Source organism: Silene latifolia, chromosome 11, assembly GCF_048544455.1.
Source record: "Silene latifolia isolate original U9 population chromosome 11, ASM4854445v1, whole genome shotgun sequence".
In the NCBI taxonomy this organism is placed as follows: domain Eukaryota; kingdom Viridiplantae; phylum Streptophyta; class Magnoliopsida; order Caryophyllales; family Caryophyllaceae; genus Silene; species Silene latifolia.
This window is the reverse complement of record NC_133536.1, coordinates 203,174,189-203,190,323: the sequence shown is the minus strand read 5'-3', so window position 1 is coordinate 203,190,323 and position 16,135 is coordinate 203,174,189. Positions and strand designations below refer to the sequence as shown.

Sequence of the window (16,135 nt, the reverse complement as noted above, 5' to 3'; positions counted from 1 at the left end):
CAATGACAAGATCTCCTCAATCACAAACCCCCCCCCATCCGGATTCTTACCCGTATGATTTCATGCTTCTTCTTTACGATGGGGGAACCTACCAAACTCAATGAGGGGGTCCGTGAGTGCATTTGGGCAATGTTGCCCGAGGGGGAGGGGGTGCCGGATTGGGCAAGGCTTTTTGTGGTTGGTGCATCAAAGCACAGAGAAAAGAAAGGGAGCATTAATTGTGGAGGATTGGTCACTCTTTTTGTGGCTAGTTTGATTGGGGCTATTCCGGATGAGCAACCTCGAGTGTGGGGGAATCACCTTTACAATGAAGCGGGGTTGGTGGAGACTCATATGATTCATCCTTTGGACACGGTTCCATGGAGTTGTCATTGGTTGGGGGAAGGGGGTGTCCAATATATGAAGCTACCTTTGAATGGCCCCCTTCCAAGTGGACCAAGTGCCCGGGATTTCTTTTGCCACGCCGAGGCCAACCTCCCCAACCCACCCCCACAAAGAATGAGGAAGAGGAGAGCGGTTGAGTCTTCCCAAGGCCCACAACAAGAGGAAGAAAGAGAGGTTGAGATAATTGAGGGGGGATTCCATGAGACCCCACACATTCCTTCGTCCTACCAACCGCCTCAAGACACTCCTATGTTTGAGGCCGGGGGTTCCTCAGGTCCACCTTTAGCACCATGGCAACACCAAATGTTCAAGTACTTTGAGGAGACCCGGGGGACGTTGGAAGCAATTAGTGAGAGGGTTGAGAGCTCCCATTCTTGGCAACAACAACAAGGGCCAAGATTGGAGAGTTTTGATCAATTTCGGAGATCTTTTGAAGAGCATAAAAGGTTGGGAGATGAGGCCGAATTGGCCCAAAGAAAAATGATTGAGGGGATTGCAAAGAGGCAAGAGGAGTCTTACCAATGGCAACAACAAAACGCCAAGGCTTGGGCGGAGAATCAAGCAATGTGGCAAGAGCAAAACAAGTGGCGTGAACAAGTGAGCCAACAATTTGGGGTGCAAAACGAAAGGCACCACCAATACCTTGAGGATTCTTACTATGACGCTCAAGCCCATGAAGACTCTTTTGGCCTCATTCAAGACCTTTTCGGAATGTCTCTCCACCACAATGAACCAACCTACCAACCCACCATTGATGAAACTCAAGTCAATGAGGCCTACATGAGGGCCAAGCAAGAGAAAGAAAGAAGAGAAAGAAGAAGACACAACCGGGGGGCATATGAGCGAGGAGAAGGCTCGAGCCCCTCCAACTAAAAGTTTTGATGAAGTTGGCACTCCTCCACATTGAGGACAATGTGGAATTTAAGTGTGGGGGAGTGAGAAATTGTAACATATGTAAATTGTCCTTCTTGTCAATGCAAATAAAAAAAAAATTAAAAAAAATAAAAAAAAAAAATTGAAAAATTGAAAATTCCGGCTAGGTGAAAACCCACAAGGGTGGGCACCTAGGCAAGATTGGAAAAGGTGGCCGAGGACGGAATGAAAACCCAAAAGGGCATTCCGGGCAAAATGAAGAATCGAGTTGCGAGCCACCGATGAGAGGAAAGGAAAAAGCTAAGGTGAAAACCCGAAAGGGCACCTTAGGCAAAATGAGGGATTTTCAAACAAAAAAAAATCGAAAAATTGAAAATTGCAACACCAAAAAGATGGAGGGATAAGAAGGGAGCAATAAGGAGGGTCTTGGAAGGAGGTTAGATTTAGGATTTAATTTCTTTTCGAGTCAAAGAAAATTGTTCCAAATTGGTGGTTTTTCATGTTGGCTACTAGGTTGTTGATCTTTATTGGTGTTTGGCCAACTTAGTAGCATGACTTGCATTGCTTGGAGTGATAAGGGGGTGATATAAGGGGAAGATGAATGAGTTGGAGGATTGTTTACGTCACTTTGCTATTGCCTTGGGATAAGGCAAGAGTGACCACTTCTACTTTGGTGATATAAGAAGGGTGGAGTTGCGTGATGAGTCGGAGTTGGTGGTGTGTCGTGTGTAACACCCCGTATTTTATTAAGATGGATAAAATTCTTTTAATTGCTATTTTGAATTTAATTACATCATTTAACGATTTATATATATATGCTTAGCTAATTAATTAATTTCATCATAATTCGATACGTTAATTTTAATAATCATTAATAAGTTTATTTAAAGTTAGTTTGAGTTTATTGAAATTAGTTCGAGTTTATTTATTTAATAATTTCCGTTTCTTTACGAGTCCTTATGAAAGTTGTTTTAAGTGAACCCGAGATGGATTTTGGGAACAAAACCATCCAATTAGCTATTTTGAGCTTATTTCACTAAATTAGCAATTTTTATTAATATCCGTTAGTTTTGTAAAAATCGCTAATAATTCCGATTCAAGCTGATATTGTATTATTTACGTTAACTAGCTGAGTTTATTTTATTTTCACTCATTAAATTTATTTATTATTGATTCCGTTTTATTACTGAAACTTTTACTTAAATCGGTTAAATTTAACTCGAAACGGTTTTAATAACGATCGAAGTTTCTTAACGACGAAGAAACGTACGTATAATAAATAGCAGGCTGCTGTCTCATTTCAAAACAACGCACTCTTCTTTCCTTCTTCTTCCTTCCTTTTCGTACCTTTCTTTGAATTTTGATCTGTTAATCGACGTCGGTGCTTCGTTCCTTATCCGTTTTCAACTATTTTTGTTCCATAGCGCTCCTTTCGTCGTTCTCGTCAATCCGTTGTAAGTAAAATTCATTTTCGTTATGTGTTCTTACAAACCCATTTATATTTTCAGCTTTATTTATTATAAGACGGTTGTATGTACTAAAATAGACGGTCTGGTAGAAGATTTGTTAGTCTGTTTTATAGTTGAGACGGTGTATAATTATATATAGAGATCCTTATGGATGTTAATTAGTCAGTTGTATAGTTGAGACGGTGTATACTGATATGTGGAGATGATTGAGACGGTGTATACTGACCTCTAGGGATCATTTGGGATGCTAGCTAGTAAGTGGTATATTTAAGATGGTATATGCTGACATGTATGGATTGTTTTGGGTGCTAATTGTTGTCTTTTATATTTGAGACGGTGTATACTGACATGTAGGGTTTGTTTTGGGGCAGTTTGGGATGGATAAATGGTGCCTTTCGGACTGTTTTAGGGCGTAAGAGTGACTGATGTTGGACGGTTTCCTGTGTATTTTTGGGACCGCTATAATGTGTTGAGTAGGCTGTTTCGTGGGGTGATGAGGGACTATTTTAGGACTGTTTTGAGGTCACTTTGTGCAGGTTTTTCAGAGTTGTTCTTGGACTGTGGTGGGGTTGTTTTGGGATGTTCTGTTGCAAGGTTTTGGGACTATTTTAACGTGATTGAGTGGGCTGATTTTAGAACAGTCAAGCATGGGTTTTAGTGGCTGAGATGGGTAGTTGTTTAGGTGGAGTGTTGGAGACAGTTGTGGCCTGGCTGTAGCTTAGCAGTGGCCTGGCCGTGGCCTAGGCAGTGGCCTAGCTAAGTCACGAGTTTGAGGCCATGTGTAGTTGGTGGTTAGGCCGAGTTTGAGGTTGTCATAATAACTTTTGAGCCGTGTCCATAAATTATTTTGACGCTAGTTTGGTTTATTTAAAATATAATTAAATTAATTTCCGTCTCATATTTTATATAAAGATAATTCGTTAATATCGTCCTTTCACATAATTATTTTAGGTGGCTCATATGTGGTTGAAGATGAAGAGTAATTTTGGGTTTTAGAAGCTTTCTCAAGTTTATTGCTTGTCTCTTTGCTAGCTTAAGGTAACTATTCCGAGTTACTCGACGGATTAATGTCACATTAGTAGTTAATGTGGTGTTTGTTGTTTGTTAAGTGTTTAGGTGATTGATAATGTGTTACTTTCGTTTTTCATATGATAGAAATTGGAAATAGCATGAGAATAGTATTGCGATAAAATTTGTGATTTGGGCCAAAGTAGGCCAAGACTCTGAGCTGGGCCAGATTGACCGAACGAGTTTGGTCAAACTAGGTTTAAACCAGTCAGCCTCGATTTGACCGATGACCCGTCGTGGGACTCGGGTCGAGGGTTTGTCTTTGAGGTGAGATTGGATGTTTTATGTTATGCCTTGATATTTGTAATTATCATTTCACATGTTGGTTGTTGGATGCTTTGGATGCTTTATACTTGAGTCTTCTTGCCTTGTTGCCATTTTAGCTTGTTCTCATGAATTATGAGATTAACGGTTAGCAGGAATTTGGATTATTATTGATATTGAGGATATTGTTGGATTGTCTGCTGAATAGACATTTATATAGCCTTTCACATGATAGAATGTTAGCATCTATGTTGGTAAGTTGGACTCTTTGCCCTCTTATGGTTAAGTGGGTGTCTTACTTGTCTTGTGTGGCGTGGGCTAAAGTATTCAAGCTGGGACTAGCTGGGACTAGGTCCTAGGTGAGTGTTTCGGCCTTCATCATAGATAGGTCTTTATAGTCTCTGACGAGTATATGTTCACTGCTTAATAGCCTTTGTGTTCCTGACTAGTGGATTTATATCCAAGTTGGGGCATGACCTCGTTACTTATTTTGTTAGTAAGTGGTCAGCTTAAGTACTAGCCAACCCTTTGGTGGACTCCTTAGGGTACTCACTTTGTTTTAGAAAAATTGTGGGTATTGGGTGCGGTGGTGTGTATCCGCATGTCTAGGTTTGCGCAGATTTTAGGCTAGGGTTGTGTTGTGTCTTGGCCATGTTTTATTAATATTAACCGCTGAGCCAAGATACCGGTTCGATTACCTTCCCTACCTCGTGGTATAGACTCGAGTTACAGAGTGACTATTGACGGTACTAAGAACTTATGCATGTCTTTGATATATTGCCCTTTCTTGTTTGATGATTCTATGAATCATAGAAGGTGAGATGCAAGCCGGCTATGGTTGATAGAGTTTGGATTCCTGGATGTTATGTGATTCACATGATAGTGTAGTATGAGTATAATGCCCCGTATTTTATTATTGTTCGGGCAAGTTTTATTATTTTATGGTAGCGTAAAAGGTAATGGTAAAAGCGTAAAAATAATTGTTTAATTTATATCGCGAGATGAGTCGGGTTTATAATTGAGTGGTATTTTTGGGTCGAGAGGTCATAGCCCATTTACCCACTTATTACCCATTTACCCACCTACCATTTTACCTCACCAAACCCTAAAATCAAACCCTTTTACACCTTTAAAACCCTAGTCCCCTCCCTACCGTCATTTTGACATCACAAACATCAACCCCTTATTCCTTTCCCGATCAAGCCTTTTACACGGCCAAAGAGAGCACGCCGGTGAGTGTGGAGGGAGTAGGGACTGCCAGGAGTCTAGGGGAGCCTTTGCTAGTGGTCGAGGGTGGTTATACTGGCCGGAAAAGCACAGGTCGACGGCCGTCATAGGTAAGGGTTCTCGTTTTCATTTCTGTCCCACTGTTTTGTATTGTGTTATGCGTCTTTTAGGGACTGTGGTGGTGGTCGTGGGGTGGTGAGATGTGTTGTGGGTGTAGAGTCGAGTCGGGTGGTGGTGGTTAGAGTGGTGGTCGTTGCTGGTGGTGGTTGCAGTGGTGGTGTTTAGGTGTCGGGGTCGGTGGGGTGTTTTTGGTAGCATTTCAGACATAGGAAAAGGGGTGGCACCACCGTGGACTCGGGGGAGGTCGAATCGGTGGTGCCACGTGTGTCAGAGTCGCCGTGCGACGGTGGTGGCAATGGTGGTGGTTGGTAGGGTGCCAGGGGAGTGTCGTGGTGGCTGTCGGGTTAAAAAGGGGGGCTGTTCATGGCGTTTTGTGGCGCAGAACGCAGTGGGGTTTTGTTGGTGGTGGCTAGGACCGCCGGCGTGGGTCGACCACGTTGGTGGTGGTGGGAGGTGACCAGGCCAGACCTGGTGTCAGGCCTGGTGGTCGGCGGTGAGGATTGGTGGTTGAGGGGCGGTTTGTGACGGGTTGAAAAGGGAGTGTGCGTGTGTGTGTTGTGCGTTGTTTTTGAAATTGTTTTGTTACGGGTTTTATTTTAATGAGTCGGGAATGTGTATACTTCTAATATTTACATTGTTAGTTTGATTATTAAGTTAATTTTAAGTAGCGGTGACGGAATAATATATTTAAGTTTTTGAGTCGGGATTCTATTTCGGGAAAATTACTATTTTTAGTAATTTGCTATTCTTTTGGTAATTGCTATTTTGGGAAACTTCCCATTTTAGGAAACTTTCTATTTTGAGTAACTTATATTTTTAGTAATTTCTAAATTGGGAAAGTTTCTACTTATAGTAACTTTTGAGTATGGGAACGGGATTAGTAAGAGAATTAATTATGTTATATATATATATGTTTAGGTGGCGAGTTTCGGGTGGAATACTTCTGATCTGCAGTTAGCTTATCACCGCTATTTGAGGTAGGGGAATACACTGATTGGATTTTTTATTATAAAGAGTTGACATGTTTGGAATTATATGACATACCTGACTATCTCATTTATCCTGTTGAGCATTTTGTTTCATATATTTCATACATTGTATTTGCATTGGAGTTGGAGTTGGAGGAGATGAGATTGTTGTGATTAAGGCCCAGGTGGGTTCTGCAGGACTTGCCCTGGTGTCCTCCGTCACGCGGCGCAGATCGACTATGGTCGATATATATAGTCTACCGGGGATCGGTATGGCTGGGCGTGCCGGGGATGTGTGTGATGGAGTTGATTGGAGGAGCATAGCATTGCATTCTTTATTATATCGTATTACCTACTCAACCTCGCGGTTGACCCTGTGTATTCGTGTATGCCTGTGATGATCCTTTGTGGGGAGCAGATTGACAGGTTGTTGAGACATTGGGAGCTGGCAGGGAGAGAGCATGGATCACCTGACTTAGAGCTAGCTCACCTTTATTTTGTTTAGTTGTCAGACTTTATTTTTTTATTTAAGACATGTGTTATTTCCGTTGTAAACATTATAACCTTTTTAATTTAAAGTACTGTTATCTTTCCCTTTGTTATCTACTGCCTCGGATTTCCGGGATGGTAACGCCCCTCTTTATCTGAGGAGTCCTAGTTCAGGCCCTTAAATAAATGGGGGTGTTACAAAGTGGTATCAGAGCGAACGATCTTCAGGCCTAAACCAATGAATCCAATGAATATAGGAAGAGTCTAAATAAAATGAACCCCGGGACAAAACTGTTAGGAGCACACTAAAGGTAAGGGATGAGTTAGGGGCCCCCTCACACCGAACCATTGGCCCTCTCAGTTTGACCCGGGAACCCTGAGTGCATATGAGAGGAAGGGTAGAGAAGTTGCATGATATTGAGCATAACTCCATATATTATTGCCTAAGTATTAACTGATTGATATGATAATTGTTGCATAAAGAGTTGATAGGAGGTTGTGGCATAATACTTTGCATGTTTTAAGGTTGATTTATACTTATACACCTATTAAGTTGTGTCAGAAGGCTATGTCTAGTGATATGCGGTTATGTGATCCCTAAGCCATGCTAGATAGACAAGTAAGATAAGAGTAAAAGAATTGGCTAGAATTACCAAAGTGTTTTGTGTTGCAGCTAATTCCTAAAATTCTCTTGTAGTCATGCCTCCAAGAAGGAACACGGCTGTAAACATCACCCAGGAAGAGTTAGACCGGCTACTGGCTGAGAATGAGGCCCTAAAAGCCAAAAGAATGGACCCTGCAAAAATGAGTACCATTGTGGCAAGGCATAACCCCACAAAATTCACTGGAGAAGGGGAACCACAGTTGCTGGGGGAATGGTGTAGAGAATTCACCAATCTGTTTGAATTGGTAGCATGTCCGGAAGAGCTGCAAGTGGATCAAGCTGCCCACTATCTTAGGGCCACAGCCGGTGACTGGTGGACCAGGAACAAGGTGGATATACGAGAGTTTGCTAGGGAGGTTGCTGAGGATCCTGAGAAGGGACATGTGTCTTGGTTGGACTTTCAAGAGCTTCTGAAGAATGAGTTTATGCCCGAGTTCCAAAAAGCCAAACTACGGGAGGAGTTTGACACCTTCAAGATGACAGAAGATATGACAGTGGAGACTTATCATCGAAAGTTTCGACAGTTATCCTCATACACTGATGACTTTGGGCAGAATGAAGCTATGTTGGCTATGAGGTTTGAGCGGGGGCTCACTATGGACATCAAGAAGAGGCTCACAGCGGCTCCACCCACTACAGTTCAGGACATTTACTTGAGGGCTGGTGCTGCTGAAAGACTTTCGGAACAGATCAAGGCTGATAAGAAAGGCAAGGCTGAGAAAAGGAAGCTGGAGACCACAAGCGATAATACTGGGGCAAAGAAGCAGAGTTCGGGCAGATATGGTGGGTACTCCACCAATAGTGCTCCTGGGGGGATGAGGAATCAAAGCGGAGGCAGTTTCAGAGGTGCTAGTCTTGGGGGTAATGCGTCCAGGATCACTTGTTTTGGGTGTGGGAAACTGGGACACAGGAAGTTTGAGTGCCGAAGTTCTGGAGGGAACCAATCTGGGGGCTTCCGGACACCTACATCTGGGTTCAGTGGGTCTCGGACAGTGGGATCAGGATTCAGCAGCTACCGTACTCCTAACACTGGCTATGGAGGAGGTGCCCGATCTGGGGCAAGTAACAGTTATCAAGGAAGCTACAACAACTATCAGAATCGTAGTCAGCAAAACCAGGCCAGCGGGGGTGGTAATTTCCAGAGGAACCAGAACGAGGGGAACAAGCAATCCAATACCGCTTCATCGAGTCAGTTTGGAGCTAAGTCCAGTGGCAAGCTCTTTGCCATGGGGAAGGAAGCAGCAAAGGAGGATGCACATGTTGTGACTGGTACTTTTCCTGTTAACTCTAAACCCACCTTTGTGTTGTTTGATTCCGGAGCTACACATTCCTTTATATCTGCGGAACATGCCGTAGTCTTAAACCTTAAGTCGTATGATAGAATTGTTGATTCGGTAGTGGTACCTTTGGGGAGTCGGTGCCTTGTGATAGAGTCTACACCGGGGTACCAATTCGGATCGGAGAGGTTGTGTTTCTTGTGACCTTATAGAGTTTCCCTTGGGGGGTTTTGAGGTGATTCTGGGGATGGACTGGTTAGGGAAGTACAAGGCTTTTATCGACTGCTACCAGAAGAAAATCTCCTTGAGGGGACCTAAGGGAACTAGAGTGTCTTATAAGGGGTATGTGGTCAAGCCAAGAGTCAAATTCATATCTGTTAACACCCTAAAGTCGAGTCTGAGGAAAGGGGATCAGTTAATCTTGTGTCAGATGTGGGATAGTGAGTCGGAGACCCCTAAGGTGTCTGAGATTCCAGTGGTGAGGGAGTTCGAGAATGTATTTCCGGAGGACATTCCAGGGTTACCACCGAAAAGAGAAGTGGACTTTTCCATTGATCTGAAGCCGGGAACATGGCCGATTTCTAAACCACCGTACCGTATGGGACCAAAGGAGATAGAGGAACTAAAGAAGCAGTTGGATGAGCTGGCAGAGAAAGGTTACATACGGCCTAGTGTTTCACCTTGGGGAGCACCAGTGTTGTTTGTCAAGAAGAAAGATGGAAGCTTGAGACTTTGCGTGGATTACCGTGAGTTGAACAATGTGACCATCAAGAACCGTTATCCTTTGCCAAGGATCGATGATTTGTTTGATCAATTGAGTGGAGCCGGAGTTTTCTCTAAGATCGATCTGAGGTCAGGTTATCACCAGTTGAGAATTAAGAACGAGGATATACCTAAGACCGCTTTCAGAACAAGGTATGGGCACTATGAGTTCGTGGTCATGCCATTTGGGTTAACTAATGCGCCAGCAGTGTTCATGGACTTGATGAATCGAGTGTTCAGTCCTTATCTGGACAAGTTCGTGGTTGTGTTCATCGATGATATCCTGGTTTACTCCAAGAATGAGGAAGAACATGAGGAACATCTAAGGTTAGTCTTGAAAACTTTGGAGGAGAACCAGTTATATGCCAAGCTGAGCAAGTGCGAGTTCTGGTTGAAGAAAGTTGCTTTTCTGGGACACGTGATTTCCAAGGAAGGGGTGTCGGTTGATCCTAGTAAAATAGAGGCAGTGACGAGATGGCAGAGTCCTAAGAATGTGGGTGAGATCCGAAGCTTCTTGGGGCTAGCAGGTTATTATCGAAGGTTTGTCAAGGACTTCTCAAAGATCGCAAAGCCATTGACGTCATTAATGCGGAAGGAGAACCGGTTTGTTTGGGATGAGAGTTGTGAGGAGGCGTTTCTAACCCTCAAAGAACGTCTCACTACAGCTCCTATCCTCGCACTACCAGATGGGAATGATAATTTCGAGGTGTATACTGATGCTTCCAAGAAGGGTCTGGGGTGCGTATTGATGCAAAACGAGAAGGTAATCGCTTACGCTTCTCGACAGTTGAAGACTTATGAGGAGAATTACCCTACTCATGATCTGGAGTTGGGGGCAGTGGTGTTTGCGCTCAAACTATGGCGACATTATCTTTATGGGGCTACCTTCAAAGTGTTTTCCGACCACAAGAGCTTAAAGTACATTTACACACAAAAGGAGTTGAACATGAGACAGAGGAGATGGATCGAATTGATCGGCGACTATGACATGGAGATACTTTATCATGAGGGGAAAGCGAATGTCGTAGCAGGACGCGTTAGGGAAATCCATCCATGCTTTGAGAAAGTGCGGATCTAGGGTGAGGTTGCATAATGAGCTGCGGGAGATGGGAATTCACATGATCCGGAGAGGAGAGATTCTTGGGGACTTGACCGTTGAGCCGGAGTTATATGAGGAGATCAGAGAGCTACAGAAAGCCGATGCTAGAATTCAGAAGTGGCGCAGCACAGTAGAACAGGCAGAATCCGGGGATGATTCCAGGTTTGTTATCCACGCTGATGGTAGTCTGAGGTTTGGAGGACGGTGGTGTGTTCCGGATAATGATGAGCTGAAAAGGAAGATTCTTACTGAGGCACATGCCACGCCATACTCGGTTCATCCTGGGGGAGATAAGTTATACAAGGACCTCAAGAAGACCTTTTGGTGGCCGAATATGAAGAGGGAAGTTCTTTGAGTTCGTAGCTCGATGCTTGACATGCCGAGAGTGAAGGGTGAACATAAGAGACCGCAAGGGAAGGTTCAACCACTAGATGTGCCAGAGTGGAAGTGGGAAAGCATTTCCATGGATTTCATTGTTGGGTTGCCTCGAACTCAGAAAGGTAACAATATGATTTGGGTGATCGTGGATAGGCTAACCAAGTCGGCTCACTTTATCCCCATGAAGGATACTTGGAGTAAAGCTGAGTTGGCCAAGGCTTATGTTCAGTATGTGGTGAAGCTGCATGGTGTACCCAAGGACATCATTTCCGATAGAGACTCCAGGTTTCTATCTAAATTCTGGCAGGAGTTACAGTCACTAATGGGTACTCAGTTAAAGATGAGCACAGCTTTTCATCCAGCTACCGATGGGCAGACGGAGAGGACTATTCAGACTCTCGAGGACATGTTGAGGGCTTGTGTTTTGGAGTTCGGCGGGTCTTGGGAGGATAGACTGGGGTTGATTGAGTTTTCATACAACAACAGCTACCACGCTAGTATTGGGATGGCTCCATTTGAGGCTCTGTATGGCAGGAAGTGTAGGAGTCCTGTGTGTTGGGATGATCGACCTGATGCGGTAGTTTTGGGACCGAGAGATGATTCGGGAGATGGTTGAACAGTGCGAGATCATTCGACGGAGAGAAGATGAGGGCTGCCCAGGACCGGAGAAGAGCTATCCGACGCTAGGAGAAGCGACATTTCTTTTCGGTGGGGGAGAAAGTACTTCTTAGAGTATCTCCGATGAAGGGAGTGATGAGGTTCGGGAAGCGGGGAAAGTTGAGTCAGAAGTTTATTGGGCCATACGAGATCCTGGATAGAGTTGGGGAAGTGGCATATCGGCTAGCTTTACCACCAGCTTTAGCCAGGGTACATAATGTCTTCCATGTTTCTCAGTTGCGGAGATATATGAGTGACCCTTCGCACATTCTGAGCCATGATGTGGTCGAGGTGGACGAGCAGTTGACTTACATCGAGACGCCTAAGGAGATCTTGGACAGGAAGGTTAGAAAGACCAGGCACGGAGAGACTGCTTTAGTGAAAGTGTTGTGGTCTAATCATAAAGCGGAGGAGGCTACCTGGGAAACCGAGGCCGCGATGAGAGAGAGCTATCCACATCTGTTCGCTTGAGGTAAGTTACGGGACGTAACTTTCTTTTTAGGAGGGTAGAATGTAACATTTCGTGTTTATGTAGTCTAGTTGTGTGTTTGACCGTGTTAGTTATACGAGATGTCTTTTATATTTTGTATGACATGCTTGGTATGGGAGCGAACTTCGGGACGAAGTTCCTTTTAAGGGGGGAAGACTGTAATACCCCGTATTTTATTATTGTTCGGGCAAGTTTTATTATTTTATGGTAGCGTAAAAGGTAATGGTAAAAGCGTAAAAATAATTGTTTAATTTATATCGCGAGATGAGTCGGGTTTATAATTGAGTGGTATTTTTGGGTCGAGAGGTCATAGCCCATTTACCCACTTATTACCCATTTACCCACCTACCATTTTACCTCACCAAACCCTAAAATCAAACCCTTTTACACCTTTAAAACCCTAGTCCCCTCCCTACCGTCATTTTGACATCACAAACATCAACCCCTTATTCCTTTCCCGATCAAGCCTTTTACACGGCCAAAGAGAGCACGCCGGTGAGTGTGGAGGGAGTAGGGACTGCCAGGAGTCTAGGGGAGCCTTTGCTAGTGGTCGAGGGTGGTTATCTTTGGCCGGAAAAGCATGGTCGACGGCCGTCATATCATAGGTAAGGGTTCTCGTTTTCATTTCATCCCACCTTTGTTTTGTATTGTGTTATGCGTCTTTTAGGGACTGTGGTGGTGGTCGTGGGGTGGTGAGATGTGTTGTGGGTGTAGAGTCGAGTCGGGTGGTGGTGGTTAGAGTGGTGGTCGTTGCTGGTGGTGGTTGCAGTGGTGGTGTTTAGGTGTCGGGGTCGGTGGGGTGTTTTTGGTAGCATTTCAGACATAGGAAAAGGGGTGGCACCACCGTGGACTCGGGGGAGGTCGAATCGGTGGTGCCACGTGTGTCAGAGTCGCCGTGCGACGGTGGTGGCAATGGTGGTGGTTGGTAGGGTGCCAGGGGAGTGTCGTGGTGGCTGTCGGGTTAAAAAGGGGGCTGTTCATGGCGTTTTGTGGCGGCAGGAACGCAGGCAGGGGGTTTTGTTGGTGGTGGCTAGGACCGCCGGCGTGGGTCGACCACGTTGGTGGTGGTGGGAGGTGACCAGGCCAGACCTGGTGTCAGGCCTGGTGGTCGGCGGTGAGGATTGGTGGTTGAGGGGCGGTTTGTGACGGGTTGAAAAGGGAGTGTGCGTGTGTGTGTGTTGTGCGTTGTTTTTGAAATTGTTTTGTTACGGGTTTTATTTTAATGAGTCGGGAATGTGTATACTTCTAATATTTACATTGTTAGTTTGATTATTAAGTTAATTTTAAGTAGCGGTGACGGAATAATATATTTAAGTTTTTGAGTCGGGATTCTATTTCGGGAAAATTACTATTTTTAGTAATTTGCTATTCTTTTGGTAATTGCTATTTTGGGAAACTTCCCATTTTAGGAAACTTTCTATTTTGAGTAACTTATATTTTTAGTAATTTCTAAATTGGGAAAGTTTCTACTTATAGTAACTTTTGAGTATGGGAACGGGATTAGTAAGAGAATTAATTATGTTATATATATATGTTTAGGTGGCGAGTTTCGGGTGGAATACTTCGATCTGTGAGTTAGCTTATCACCGCTATTTGAGGTAGGGGAATACACTGATTGGATTTTTTATTATAAAGAGTTGACATGTTTGGAATTATATGACATACCTGACTATCTCATTTATCCTGTTGAGCATTTTGTTTCATATATTTCATACATTGCATTTGCATTGGAGTTGGAGTTGGAGGAGATGAGATTGTTGTGATTAAGGCCCAGGCGGGTTCTGCAGGACTTGCCCTGGTGTCCTCCGCTGCGAGCGGGCAGATCGACTATGGTCGATATATATAGTCTACCGGGGATCGGTATGGCTGGGCGTGCCGGGGATGTGTGTGATGGAGTTGATTGGAGGAGCATAGCATTGCATTCTTTATTATATCGTATTACCTACTCAACCTCGCGGTTGACCCTGTGTATTCGTGTATGCCTGTGATGATCCTTTGTGGGGAGCAGATTGACAGGTTGTTGAGACATTGGGAGCTGGCAGGGAGAGAGCATGGATCACCTGACTTAGAGCTAGCTCACCTTTATTTTGTTTAGTTGTCAGACTTTATTTTTTTATTTAAGACATGTGTTATTTCCGTTGTAAACATTATAACCTTTTTAATTTAAAGTACTGTTATCTTTCCCTTTGTTATCTACTGCCTCGGATTTCCGGGATGGTAACGCCCCTCTTTATCTGAGGAGTCCTAGTTCAGGCCCTTAAATAAATGGGGGTGTTACAATGAGTCGGTCAAGTATTCACATGCTAGGACTATGTGTTGTTATATTGTTGTTCACATGATAAGCACGATTGTCTAGCATCTATATGCTAAGGCTATGTGTTATTCATATTCATATTCTTATGTTTACATGTTACATTAATTATGACATTTCGTGGCTGGGAGAACTCGGAGTTACTCCCCACTGACTGTGGCTTTCGTATTTGTATAAAATGCGAATGACAGGTAGGTGATGCATATGTGGGGTACATGGACGAGCTAGCGAGCAAAGTAACCTTGGGACCTAGATTGATTTTATTTTATTGTGACCCTTAAACCCTTTTTATGTCACATACATTTTAGGGACATATGTCTCCCTCTTTACATTTAGTTGTATAATTTGCTAATCGCGACTTTAGCGATGGTTATGTTTTGAAACTTCTAGTTAGACCTTGTATGTTTGACACCTTCCAATTTGGATATCTTTATAACAGGTTCAGGTTTTAAAAATTACAGGTTTTTACCCAAATGAACCTATTACAAACATATCCATGCAGTTTTATTCTAGAATTACGTGTTTACTTTTCCGCAATAATTGAGGGTGTCACAGTTGGTATCAGAGCATATTTGCTCCCGACGACGCGTTGTGCACCCCAATATAAATAACTTGACCTTAAAATAATAAACTTGAGAGATGGGTAAGATGGGTAGATTTAGGACCTTATGTTGTAGTCTCTTTGTGTTTGCTCTTTGTTAGGTACTAACCTGTTTGTTGATTGTCATTTAATAATTGTTGCGTTCTTAGATCAATGATCGTGAGCTTATCTATAGCTAATGGAGTTATTACCCTTATTATAAAAAAAAAAATTGAACTAAAGGTTTTGAAAATATTTTAATGTTTTTCACTGGTTTTAACGTCAATTAGTGTTAAAGCTTGTTATTGGAGACGTCTGATAATTAGTTTTATCATTTGTTGGTGTAAAAATGTATTTTTATGTCTTTGAATTGGAATATTGATGTTCTTGAGTGATCGCCAAGAGTATCTCCGTTCCATTGAAAGGACACTTATATTTTACGAAGATCAAGATTTAGTGCCGATTGCTGAGGATTGAAGATTTGTTCAACCTTTGAAGAATGCTTTTATTCCTTGAAGATGTTTCTCGTTCTTTTTGTATCTCGCCTTATTTTTAAATAAATAGTATTATCTTATATGAGAATTTGCGGTTCATGAAACAATTTTTTAAGATATGAATCCCATATTTTCTTGAGAAGTTACGTCATTTCATTCCTAGATCATCACATTGGTGTAATAAGTTGCCATTATTTAGAGTTTTGTTGTGAAATAAGGAGAGGAGAGAATTATAAAGAGAAGTTAGAGAGAAAGTATGAAAGACAAAACTGTATTCTTATTCCATTAAAAACGGTATATATATACAATACAATGGGATGAAGTTTTCATAAGATAATATATTCTTAAGTTATTCTAAGATATGTGTATCCATATAATAATATTTTATAACAAGTTTTTATTTATTATTGCTACTTATGGAGTATTTATTTTTATAGCAATCTAAACCATACTCGTGTTTCTTCAAACTATACAATATAATAATATACTAGTTGAAAAGCCCGTGCGATACACGGAGCTCCCATTAGGATCATCTGTATAAATATATTATATAGTTGATAA

At 42.8% G+C, this 16,135-nt stretch overlaps 1 protein-coding gene across 3 annotated transcripts; it reads left to right on the top strand.

Moving 5' to 3' along the window:
- Nucleotides 1-6,318: 6,318 nt before the first annotated feature.
- On the top strand, nucleotides 6,319-14,379 carry LOC141615344 (uncharacterized). Of its 3 annotated transcripts, XR_012529809.1 has the most exons (4): nucleotides 6,322-6,382; nucleotides 7,560-12,171; nucleotides 13,729-13,787; nucleotides 14,198-14,379. XR_012529809.1 is itself a non-coding variant. In XM_074433738.1 (2 exons), exon 2 carries the CDS (start codon nucleotides 7,562-7,564, stop codon nucleotides 9,005-9,007), a length of 1,446 nt encoding a protein of 481 aa, XP_074289839.1. In that variant the 5' UTR covers nucleotides 6,322-6,382; nucleotides 7,560-7,561; the 3' UTR covers nucleotides 9,008-12,794. The 3 variants fall into 3 exon arrangements, 1 of the variants encoding a protein (XP_074289839.1); XR_012529810.1 differs by lacking the exons at nucleotides 7,560-12,171; nucleotides 13,729-13,787; nucleotides 14,198-14,379 and adding an exon at nucleotides 6,792-6,881 and having other exon boundaries at nucleotides 6,319-6,382; XM_074433738.1 differs by lacking the exons at nucleotides 13,729-13,787; nucleotides 14,198-14,379 and having other exon boundaries at nucleotides 7,560-12,794.
- The last annotated feature ends 1,756 nt before the right edge of the window (nucleotides 14,380-16,135 follow it).

Excerpts from the sequence above, each read along its gene's own strand:
- LOC141615344 (XM_074433738.1), top strand. The coding sequence starts at position 7,562 with ATGCCTCCAAGAAGGAACACGGCTGTAAACATCACCCAGGAAGAGTTA.